At 35.8% G+C, this 12,373-nt stretch overlaps 1 protein-coding gene across 1 annotated transcript; it reads right to left on the bottom strand.

Annotated features, from left to right (window-relative positions):
* Positions 1 to 6,216: 6,216 nt before the first annotated feature.
* On the bottom strand, positions 6,217 to 7,125 carry LOC129578495 (general odorant-binding protein 28a-like). The gene is made up of 3 exons (XM_055467188.1): positions 7,001 to 7,125; positions 6,677 to 6,847; positions 6,217 to 6,496 (listed from the first exon to the last, which is right to left on the bottom strand). Exons 1-3 carry the CDS (start codon positions 7,052 to 7,054, stop codon positions 6,296 to 6,298), a joined length of 426 nt encoding a protein of 141 aa, XP_055323163.1. The 5' UTR covers positions 7,055 to 7,125; the 3' UTR covers positions 6,217 to 6,295.
* Between the last annotated feature and the right edge of the window lie 5,248 nt (positions 7,126 to 12,373).

The raw sequence follows: 12,373 nt of genomic DNA, 5'->3' as shown, positions 1-12,373 counted from the left end.
AATGTAGCTGTGCTGTTTACACCCAAGCACGACTCCACACTTAACTTCTGAATGCGACACCTAGCTATAGTGTGAGCATTCATCGTACGAATAAACGACAAAGAGAATGAACACAAGTGCGCGTGTATTAGTCGCTACATTTATAAGCATCACATCAGGCTACATACTAACACACGCGCACTTGTCTTCATTTTCTTTGTCGCTTTTCCGTGCGATGAATGCCCACACTTAGCTAGGTGTCACATTTAGAAGTTAAGTGTTGAGTCGCGCTTGGGCAGTTTGTAAGATTATGATAAACCCAAAATAGGTAAAATATGTAGAGAAAAACTGACTTAAAAGCATTGAAATGTCAATTGCTTTGACGTTCTAGTCACAAATTTCCGAGATCCTTTGCAATATGTAAATAAAAATGAAAGAAACAATTATGTATGTAATAGCGATTGAAGATAGTGTTGGCTTCGAACGTTCGTTCGACCGTTCGACAATATAAAAAAAAATTGTTTTGTTCGTTCGTTCGTTCGAAAGTTTTGTAAAAAATTATTTTGTTCGTTCGTTCGTTCGAAAAGTTGAAAATTATTTTTTTTGCTCGTTCGTTCGTTCGAAATTTATGAAAAAAAAATTGTGTTCGTTCGTTCTTTCGGAAATTGCTATGTTCGACCGTTGGGATTTTTACATTTGAAATACATAGGAAGCAAATACAATTTTCATTTCTTTGGGTAAGACTGAAGGTACAACGTAATTACCGGTGTTATTACTGAGTAATACCACTGGTAATAATTATAATAGATCCGAAAAAGCTCAGACAAAAATCTGCCGAAACCACTCCGATTAAATTCAAATGAAAACACTGTTAAAAAGCGGATTTATTTATTAGGTATGACAAGGTTTTTATTCATTAGTCTCCTCCTTTTGTTCATCGCCATTATCGCACTTACAACTACCATCTATACATTTGCCTCCCTTAAATTCTCTTAATTTGCAACCCGGATCACAAAGCAAAGTAAGGCACGACCACTCAGCTATAAAATTCGATATAAACGTAGAAATATTAATTAAGAATTTGCAACAATTTCCTTACTAACTTACTCTCTTCCGCACGAACAGGTGCTGTGTCATCTTCAGAAAGAGATTTTGCAAGCACAAATGAACTTCCAAACGCCAATAACACAATGGCGCACAAAATAAATATCTTGGATTTCATATTGATAATTGAACTGAATTTATTCAAAAATGAATTAGTTTTCTTCTAAACCTTTCGAGATAGGCTCTGTTCTTTGATGTAAATGTTGCTCAGTCTTTTATACCCATGCAATGCGACAATTCAATGTGTTATCAAAATTATTGGGTGTGCTAATGAGTGCAATAAATCGATTAGCATTGATGAATTTCCGAATGTTTCTTTCTAGATTCAAGTTCGCATCGAATTGGTGAATTATTATGACTTAGTGCATTTCTGATTTCAATTATATTCCTGCCTTCCTTCATTACCACAATTTATGCAGTTAAAAATTCAACCATGCATAATAATGGAATGTGACTAACTAGCTACCCAGCTGTTTCCCAACATCAGATTATGATAAACCCAAAATAGGTAAAATATGTAGAGAAAATGTCATTCCAGTTAGTCCTGCACAAGATAATCAATTCAGATTGGTAAAGAAAGCTCCAATCAGATTTCAACCAACGTACATTTATCGACGATGCATCGATTATCCACAAATCTCTCTTTCTCTCCTTTGATGAACAAAATTTTGGTCGTTTTTTTACTTCTCTTGTTAGCCCCGTAGCTCAGGTTTTGCGTTTCAGTTGAATACAATTCAAGAAAACAATGGAGGAAATAATTGTTATAATGCTTGAATGAAATCAATCAAATTTTTGCATAATAGAAAACAGATTGTCTGATGCTTACTTAGTTGTATGTTAAATATTATGGCAAAACTGTTGGTCCTTTTGATTTATCTAGATAATCAAAAATGATCAAGATTACACAAATTTTTCATACAGAATATTCATCAAAAAACGAAATTTCTTTCGAAAATCATAAATTTATCTTAAAAAGTATCTAGATACCACTAAAAAATAGAAAGAATCTGGTATCTTATTAAAAAAAAAAACTTTATCTTTACCCAACACTGGGTATTTTTGCATAACTAATATTGGTTTTCATTCGTAATCAGATCCGGCCAATGTACGCGACCATGTGGTGGTGGCGTACAATGGTATGCACGCGAGTGTAATAATCCGATTCCTAAAACTGTATACTGTATTGGAAGGCACACATTTTATGAGTCATGTAATACTCACGATTGTCCCGTTGCTGCATTGGATTTTCGTGAAAAGCAGTGCATTGCTATGAATAACTGCACGCATAATTGGACTGCACATCATAACTTGTACGCAAAGGACCAGTGCAAATTGGTTTGTTGGAACATCTATAAGAAAGAATATCGGGTGCTCAGCGGAAAGGTAACCGAATAATAAATATTATGCTAAGCTCGGAGCTAGAACTATCTTTGAAATTGACAGGTGATTGATGGTACGCCTTGCCGCCAAAACTCGTTTGACAAATGTGTCATCGGCATTTGTCGTCCTGCTGGATGTGATAATAAGTTAAATTCCAAATTAAAATTGAACAGTTGTGGAGTGTGCTACAGAAATAACAAGATATGCCAATACTATTCCCAAACATATTCCGCCAAACAAATTATTGAACTGAATGAAAACAGAAAATATTCAGGTTACTATAACGTTACTAAAATACCAAAAGGGGCTGTGAATGTCGAAATCATCCGGTTCGGACAATATGGAGATGGAAACTACCTTTGTAATATGCAAATATTACGTATAATTGTTATTAATTGAAAGTTTGATTATTTCATATTTTCTTGCCATCGCGTCAGAGCATTGAAGTTGCTGGCTATGTAGCACTGCTGGTGAACAGATCTGTTCAACAGCAGCTGTTGGTTGCGTCATAGGGTGGAAGCATCAACAAAATTCAAATTGGCGCGCTGTTTAGTTGAGAAAAAAAATTACGAAATTACATTGATTTTCCTATTTGAATTGAGGGCGCTCGCGTCGCCACAGTTGTTTTCGGTCTTAGCTTCCACTCGATGGGTTGCGTGCATATTCGCTGTGACGCGCACTTGTTCATTTAACGATTCTCACACATAGTGTTTGTCTCTTTCATTCACAAGGAAACAGACAGAGAAGCGAATACAACAGGCTTCGAGTGAGATTTTTTATTTTGTTCATTTCACCGTTATTTGTCAACAAGTCTGCCTATATCCACGCATCGCCACTGTACATAGTATATGTCTCTAAGAAATACACAGAGACAATGAAAAAAGATAGGCAGATTTGTTTACAAACAACAAAGAATAAACAAAACAAAAATCCCCATAACTAATGCATTGGCAATATAAGACTAAATGGCGAACATTTTACATTTCTTATGGACTGTACTCTATGTAAAGTGGCAATGCGTGGATATAGGCAGACTTGTTGACAAATAACGGTATAATAATGAACAAAATAAAAAATCTCTCTTGAAGTCTGTTGTATACGCTTCTCTGTCTGTTTCCTTGTGAATGAAAGAGACAAACACTATGTGTGAGAATCGTTAAATAAACAAGCGCGCGCCACAGCGAATATGCACGCAACCAACAGCTGCTGTTGAACAGATCTGTTCACCAGCAGTGCTACATAGCCAGCAACTTCAATGCTCTGCATCGTGTTGTAGTGTTTAAACAAGTTCAAGGAATATGGAAACCGGTGGAAGGCCATTCATTTATTGATCAAAAGAATCCAGAATATTTTGATGATGCGTCAACCAAGTCTCGTTTTGAATATACCACTAATAAAACTATAGTAAAATTGGCCACATTGCCATTTAAACCGTTATTAGACGAATTAAATATTAAGGTAGACGAAAAGTTGTGAAAATTACCATCGAAATTGACTAATTTTTCTTTCAATCTGTATCAGATTTTCCTGTCAAAGAGTAAGAAATCAAACGGAGACCTAATTCACTATTCTTATTGGATTAAAAGTAACGACTCTTCAGCGTATGATAAGAGTGATTTTTATGATACGTCCATCCATTCGTATTTTAGACATACCTTAAATGAAACTAATAATAATAATTTAGCGGATCTGACGCGATTTTCTCATGGCCTCATGGTCATGATGATGATTACAATAATGATGATATAAATAATGCAAGGTAATGCAATGATGAACTCTGGCTGATGATAGATAGAACGAAGAACAACCGAAAATGAATGACAAATAATTTGTATTGAGGCTTTTGTTCTGAAATAAAGATTCAATCTCTTCAAATTTTAAATAATTTTTTTTAATAGTTTCTACAGAAAATTGGTCTCTAAAATTACTTTGAAAATTATCGTCTTTTTTTATCAATTGCACAATCGAATGGGTTATATTAATGAATGTATTGGGTCATGACTCTTGATTCAAGGTTGGCACTTCTGAAAAGCATAACACTTCTCATTTTAATTTAATTGGCATTTCGAACTGTTCAAAATTTGCGAAATATATAGTAAGTGGTAAATCTATCGAATGGATGATGAAATGAAAAAAAATTCTTTTAATTAGAACAGTAAATCAATTAGGTTTATGTATCCAATCGATTAAGCGAAAGTTTGATAAAAGCGATGAATTTGAACATTTTTCGAAGCAAACAGAACCTATAAATAACGAGCAATATAAACTACTGTTCCAACTTGAGCGTTACAGTAGCACCTAATCGCTATATTTTTTAAAGCCACAGGACATTTGTTTATCTTTCGTTTTTCAATATGAAAATTAAATTCGGCCAAGTTTTCAATATTTTGATAATTTTTGTGCTTTTAACTATTTTTGCTGATGCTTCCGACGATGCAATGGAATATTCTGGTAAAACAGAACGCTGAGTCTATAAGTTATGGAATCATTTTGTGTTTTATAAATTCGAATTTGTTTTTTTTTTCACAAATAGGACAAGCCACATGCGCAGATATTGGAGGAGTTTGCAGAGCACCGTGTTTAGCTGGAGAAAAGAGTAAGAGTAATCCAGGATGTGGAATGCCCAATCACTGTTGCGTTAAATAACCAATTACGACAACAAAATATATCGGCCACTCTCTGAAATTCGAAACGGTAACTAAAAATCCAACGACTGAAACTGTGCAGCATCAGAGCAATTAATAATTGGTTTTAATAAACAATCAACGATCATATTTTAAAAAAATCTCGACGATTCCATACGAAATCAGACATGGTTGCTTCGTTTTTAGCAATCTTCAAGGCAACTCGATGAAATTTACCGGCAGCATCCAAATTTTAAATTTTCTTCAATCAAACCTTTTCATCATTTACTCAAACTTTATGAAATTTAACAAACAAATTTTTCATTTCGCAATAAATAGCCAAATCGTTCAGTGTTTCGTTAAATGATTTTTTCGACAGAGTTTCGGTTGAAATAAAAAAAAATATAGCACAAAAAATTATAGTTTTCTTAGTTTATTTTGCTTTGAGTGAGATTAAAGCATTCAATAATATAAATGACATGTTTCAGTGATAATAGTATGTTTACCCATAAATTAAAATTCAAACAAGTTAATAATATTCAACAATTTACGAATCATACTCGATTTCTCAAGCAAATAAAGCCAGGAGAACGTGCCACTCTTTAAGTCTAAAGAAGCACACTCTTTATCATAGCCACAAACGGTCGAAACACTTACTCTTATTTAACTATTTTCAAGTGGAAGGAAACTTACGTCTCTTTTCTGCGAAAAAAATCATCAAAGCACATACACATCAACTTTCCAATTATTTGAATCGGAAAGATTACACTTTCAATTTGTTGAAAGAGAAATGGAGTCTTGAGTTGGCGGCCTAGCTACCTTTCCTTTTAGAAATACTTTATTTACTTCAAACGTCTCCAATATGGGCGTATTGTATTATTCAAGCCTGATGTGATTTTGCGTCCTAGGCAAATATACGGCTAGCGTGGCTAGTCTGGCCACAGGTTCGGCACCGAATGGATTCAAAATGAAAATTTAATTGGCCACAGGCTTGTTCTCAAAGAAATTTAATCAGTTCGTTGGTATGACCGATGCTGATCAAATCGTAATCGTTACAATGTAATGAATATTCTCGAATCGTGTATTCTTTGTTCAACAACTGAATGAAAGACCAACGTTTTACTTCTGTCAAAACAAGGATTTATTCTGAATTTGGATTAATCCAATCGGGTAAAGAAGTGCAATTGATACGTTTTAATACGGTTGTTCTACATTTCAAGACCTCGAGCCTTAGTGCTTCCTGCAAGGCATGTACATATTTTTGCGCCTGCTTCGCATCGATCAGCGTCCATTTTATCAGCGCAGTCTTTCACAACTTCCTGGGCAATTTTCATTTTGGCTTCATCTCCATCAGTGCTCATCTTAATCATTGCCATGAAACCATCAGGATTGAATTTGTTATCTTTCATCTAAATTCGGTAAAAAAAAAGTGGGAATGAGTTATATAAAAATGGAATATATACAGCAAGCATTGCTTTAATAGAAAAAACTGAACGAATGGTGTCTTCTACTATAGAAAGTCTAATTTTCAACATAGAAAATAATTTCACAGATATAAATTCTTAATCAAAATAGTTTATTCCACTTACCGTTCCGAATGTTTCGTGCATACAGGCACGATGGCATTTACCCGTTGGGCTGGTTGCTGGTTTTTTGGCAAACAATTCTTCTAAGTCAGCCTGCGATGCATTTTCTTTAGCTGCACAATCCATTACAATTTTTTTCATTGCTGCCATTTTTTCCTCATTCGACGCACCGGCCTGCAAAATATTAACATGGATTTAGAGAATCCGATCGAAAGCAAATCGAATTGAATTAATTCAAATGCACATTGCACATATATGAACCGTGCCATTATAATTGAAACTATCTTCTTTGACAAAATTAATGGCAAACGGTTTTTTTTTTCTCACATTCAAGACTGCCATAACACTGGAAATAATCAAGAAAACAGCCAAGAACTTCATTTTGTTAGATATTTACACAAAGAATTATTTAGTTTTTGAAGCTCAATATTGTGTGTTCCCGAAGCGTATCCTATTACTGATCTGATATTCGTTTGATCTTCATATTTATAGTGATTTTTCCACTATCGTTCAATGATATTAAATTAATTCACTTCTATTTTACGTCAATAGTTTTCAAAATATCAATTGCTCCAACTATTCATTACTGTAATTGCTTGGCCGTGATATTGATGTGGGCATTATAGAACATGACACAGTATTTTCCTTTAGAGTTACTATATACTGTATAGTATGCTATGAAATTTTTGTCATTAAAAATAATATTTTCTCGTCATACTATTAAATATAAAGAACTCAAGTAGTCAATACGTAACAGTAGCATATAATAATTTCGAATTACTCATCATCTTTTCATATTTTATCTTCGAAATAACTTCCGTTAGTGCCGTCACCAAAATGTTTCGGACGAGCTCATTAAGAATACTTTTCTGTTTGTATTTCATCAAACAATATTGGCATTTAAATGGTTGCTCATCAGTGCTGAATGCGAGCATATATGTCTTTCCAAATCGGAGATCATTGGCCCATAGAAGATTTTTTGCTCCCATTCAAAATATATGTGTTTTACTTAACAGCGAAAAAAAACAGCGAAATGCAAAGTTTGGAGCTTGAAGGAAAAGAACAAACCCGAAGAATTTCAGAACGTGTATTTACAATACAGGTGAAATTACGAATATCAAGGTGTAAAATAACACCAAAACTGCTTGAGTCGTTACAATTGTAAACATATCTAGCGATAACATACACACAAACCGTTCTCCGTTCAACCATAAAGTGGATGCAAAACAAAAGACAGCGACGATTAGAGCGAATGCCACAAAATTCCCAAATGATTGAATATTTTGGTTTGTTTCGATCGGATTTCATTGATCCGATGCACAATTGCCATTGCCAATGCCAATGCCAATGTCGTCGTAAAACACCGTCTGATTATACACGCTCGAAAATATCCAGCCAAAAAAGTGGCCCAAATGAAACATCAACAACAAAAACCATAACAAATGGCTTAGCAAATTTATTCAATGTTGTTGGCTTTTTTGTGTACGAGAGCGTTATCTATGTGAAGCAATGCGATACACTGAGACACACAATACAATACACCAATTTGCCTTTTTCATCAAAATAAATATAAACATTGTGCTATACAACATACATACACACATAGTACGTAGTCGATGATATTCGTTATTGTGCCGATGCATGTGAACCGAATTGTGTGTGACGAACAGAATTGCATAGGTTATACTGAGCGAACGTATGTTTCAGTTCACATGATACACACTCGCACATAACAAATCTCATTTAAATGCACCGTATAACTGTCAAAATATATGGAGGACGATATGCAATACACTTCGGTCCATTCGGGGCTTTCTATGTTCCGCATTTCAAAGAAAGCGCACATTCTAAACTCAATGGCCGGTGCCATTAGTTATCTTTGCACCGTACAGTCACCGTACAGTCACCGTACACATATTATGTGCAGATGAAATCATCCAGAACGGCTCTTTTGTATTTTCGGCTAATGTATAATGGCATTTTGCGAATGCGCTTTCTATTCAATCGCTTTCATATCGGAACCAAACTTTTGTCTCTTTCAATTCCATCGCTTTGCTCGCACTCTCACCTCGTTTCAATGGAATGCGCCGGCATTCTCTATTGAGAAGTGCGTGTATGGCTTTATGTGTCCACAAAACACTGCATAATTTGAGGTTTTTCTTTTTGTGTACGTGGGTGTGTGTCTATGCGAACGGTCCATTCGATTTGATCGGAAATATCATTCATTCTGAAATGCGGCACGGACAATTGAGAACAACGATTTCGGACATTTTTCATCAAATTCAAATGATACCATGAAGAATGGCATTCAATATTTTGATTTCTGTACACACCGTGCGACATGTCAAGAATGCTGAACCCAAGGCGGCAACAACGAGGAAATTATACCATTGTGGAGGAAAGGAAGCGCGGCAAGCGTCAGACTTACAGATAGAGTCAGAGAAAATGCAAGCGACAAAGATAATAAATGATGTGCATGTTAATTCAGTTGTCTGCAGCAATATCACTCTTTATCTTTTCCAAAAATTTCGCGTTCAAATACACTTGAAAGCACTCGTAACAAGCACCACACACACACACACAAGCACACAATTTTCACAAAACTGATTTCTAACCAGGAAACTAACGGCAAACCGATGAAAATAAGCAAATTGCTTTGTTTTTAGTATACACAACGTATACGATGTTATTCTCTTCTCTGCGCTCTTTTTATCTTTACCGCCTTCTTCTTCTTCTTCTTTTTTTCGGTCTGCACTTTGCAAACCGAGCATAGACATAAATTTAATCACACATTCAAACCAATAATGCAACTTCAACGAATTTGTTACAGTGGGATTGTGGTGCTAAAGACGACGACGACGACGATGACAAGGAAAGAGACGAAGAGATTCGCATGCTCTCTCTCTCTCACTCTCATTTTCTCCTTTTGTTTTCCGTTGCAGGATAATTCGACGGGAAAATTTTCCATGAAATCGAATACACACAGCGAACACAAGAATCAAATTAGAAAACTTTCTTAATGTGCTCTCTCATGCTCATGCTCATGCATTTCACTACACAATTTGCTTCATCGACAACGCTTTGCTTCCCTGTTGCCGCCACCGTCGTCGCCGCCGCTTCAAACACAGATGAACGAAAATTCAATGAAATCATTTCGTGTGTTTGGCAATTATGTAAAGTTTTGCTCTTAGTCATTCTTTTGCAGATTTAACTATTTGCCATCGTGCATATGACTCTGAATGAATCATTTTCTCTTTCAATCTCTTTCTCCTTCACACTTCAGACGATAAATTGTTCTCGTCGGTCTTATCAACATTGTTGATGGCATTTTCTGCTCGAGAACAGCAACGAAAAAAAGAAACGAGATTGAAAACTGAAGCATATTTTGTATGGAAATTTCTCGAAATGCACATTATTTTGATTTTACCACACCAAAATACATTGTCCAGCTGTTAAAGTGTCAGCCTCACCTAACGTAGATCTGCAACTTGCTGCCGTTCATTTTAATCTTCCTCACTCTCTCTCTATTTCTTCGAAAAATATAAAATGTATCGTAAAAAGTACAACCATAATACTGAGCATATATAATTGTGAATGGAGCTAGTTTGCTGGCAGCCCAATCCCTCTATATCTGTTTTTCTCAGTTCCCCCCCCTCTCTCTCCGTTCAATTTCTCGTTTAACTCACTCGAAATGCCGGCAAGTGCCGAATTCCAACCGTTTATACACAGAGTGTACCAGTCAAATGTTTCCAGTTATTAACAGATAAACCAATTTGTTTACGCTTCGGGATTCGGATTACATTTTATTTCACAAGTTAGCCGAAAAATTGAATAAAACTCAAATCTTTTGGACCGAATCCAAGCTAAATTGAGCGTTTACAAGCGCATTTGTCGGTTAACAGATTTTCACTTGAACATTTTCGGGATTTGCTCTAATTAAGCAATAAACGTGTTCACTTAACGGATTCTACACACAAAATCCCAACAATTGGCTGGTTCGGTGCAGAAAGCTGGTTAATTCGCAAAAGTGTTTTTTGTTGCTGTTGCCGCTGTTGTGACTCGTGTTTCTTGCTTCGATTTGTTTGTCCTTTCTTTTTCTGCTGTTATTCTCTCGATGCCGGTATTTTCGCCGTTTCATTTCGAATTTGTTTGCAGCCCTTGTAATAATTGAAGTGCGAATGGTATTGCACTTTTTGGCAAGAAAGTGAAAAGATATTTAATATTAGATATTTTGGGTTTTGATGATATGAAATGTGACGAAGCCAAAGGTTGGCACAGATGCTGTGTGCACATTTCCTCGGCTAATAACTTTTATGAAGTATAATGAATCCAGTTCCGATAGCCATAAGCAAATGTGCCAAGCACTACTGTGCAAATACTCACATCGATATAAATCTAATCAATCCGGCGGCTTCGATTGCCATTCCGTTCCAATACCAAATGTGCTGAAACGAAACGAAACGATCCGAACCATCCGCCGCCCTTAATCGCATCGATACCAGTAATATATGGCTGCAAATGTGTGTGTGTGTGCAAGTGTGTACATGTGTGTACGGATGCATGTGCTTGCGAATATTCATAATGTCATTTTAATGCATAATTTCAGATTAGAGTGCCATAAATTGTGCAAAGCGGTAGCCTGATGAGTTTTAATCATAATAAAACAATAATAATTTCAATAACAGCGTTCAAAGCCTTAGATGAGAATCGGCTTATTGCACACAAGCTACTCTCGTTGATGCGGTGTTTTATAGCCGTTTCGTTGAAAATGCCAAGCGCACCACAAAGTTTGAGTACGGCAAATTCAGCAGCAACAACGACGACAAATACTACAACAGCAGCTGTAGTATCAGTAGTAGAAGTGATTGCAACGGCGACGGCAGCAGCAGCGGCAATGGCGGTGGGCAAGCTTCCAATTCTAATTCAAGATAAATTTACGCACATCAAAAATATGATTTATTGATTTAGTTTACGTTGGGCGCTTAAATTTTAATATGATCAAATCTCATTCGATCATAAACAATGATATATTGCAAGATTAGTCCGAAAATCGATTCAAATGAAAGCGGAATAGCAATGCAGCACACACGTTTGTCGCACAATTGGCATTCGGTATTTCGGTATTCGGGCGAGAGGAACATTCACATATTTGACGATGAATACTTTGTCAATTTCAGTAAATGTGTGCATCAAAATCATAATCGATCCCATGGCATTTGCACAGTGCGCGCTCTTTCCACTCATAAATATTAATGAAAATAATTATTGTCGGGCACAATGACTAAAAATAGATAAATTGTCATACAACTCTACCACGTAAACGTAGCTTTTTTGTTTTGTTTCTGTTTTCGCTCGTATATATTGTTTCATGCAGATCTTGTTATTGTTGGAAATTATGCCAAGGGCTATTTAATTTATTGTCGCTCAATCGAAGTTCAATCAATCGGTTTGTGCAATCCAATTTCCACCGAAATAAATTTCCACCCAGAATAACGCGTGCATATAAATTGGACTGCGGAATTTTGCGAACGAGGTGTGCTTGGGGATGCATGTGTGTGTGTGTGTGTCGTTTGCAAAAAAGCAGCAAATGTCAAAATGCTGCTCATCGATGATTAATGGTGAAAACGTGATATTTGGTTGGCATCGAAGCGTACATTTCGACCGCATTCAGGGTGTTTGTCTCATTTATATCATTTGCAT

The sequence above is a fragment of the Sitodiplosis mosellana genome, unplaced genomic scaffold (assembly GCF_009176505.1).
Source record: "Sitodiplosis mosellana isolate CC-2019 unplaced genomic scaffold, AAFC_SMos_1.0 Smas_scaffold_6226, whole genome shotgun sequence".
Lineage (NCBI taxonomy): Eukaryota > Metazoa > Arthropoda > Insecta > Diptera > Cecidomyiidae > Sitodiplosis > Sitodiplosis mosellana.
Note: the sequence above shows the minus strand (reverse complement) of the source record. Positions and strands in the feature narration are given on the sequence as shown.

What these genes read in the sequence shown, in the direction of transcription:
- LOC129578495 (XM_055467188.1), bottom strand. Translation starts at nt 7,054, where the DNA reads ATGAAGTTCTTGGCTGTTTTCTTGATTATTTCCAGTGTTATGGCAGTC. An exon ending in GTGTTATGGCAGTCTTGAAT is followed by an intron (nt 6,848 to 7,000) that starts GTGAGAAAAAAA and finishes AATATTTTGCAG; the next exon opens with GCCGGTGCGTCGAATGAGGA. An exon ending in TGCACGAAACATTCGGAACG is followed by an intron (nt 6,497 to 6,676) that starts GTAAGTGGAATA and finishes TACCGAATTTAG; the next exon opens with ATGAAAGATAACAAATTCAA.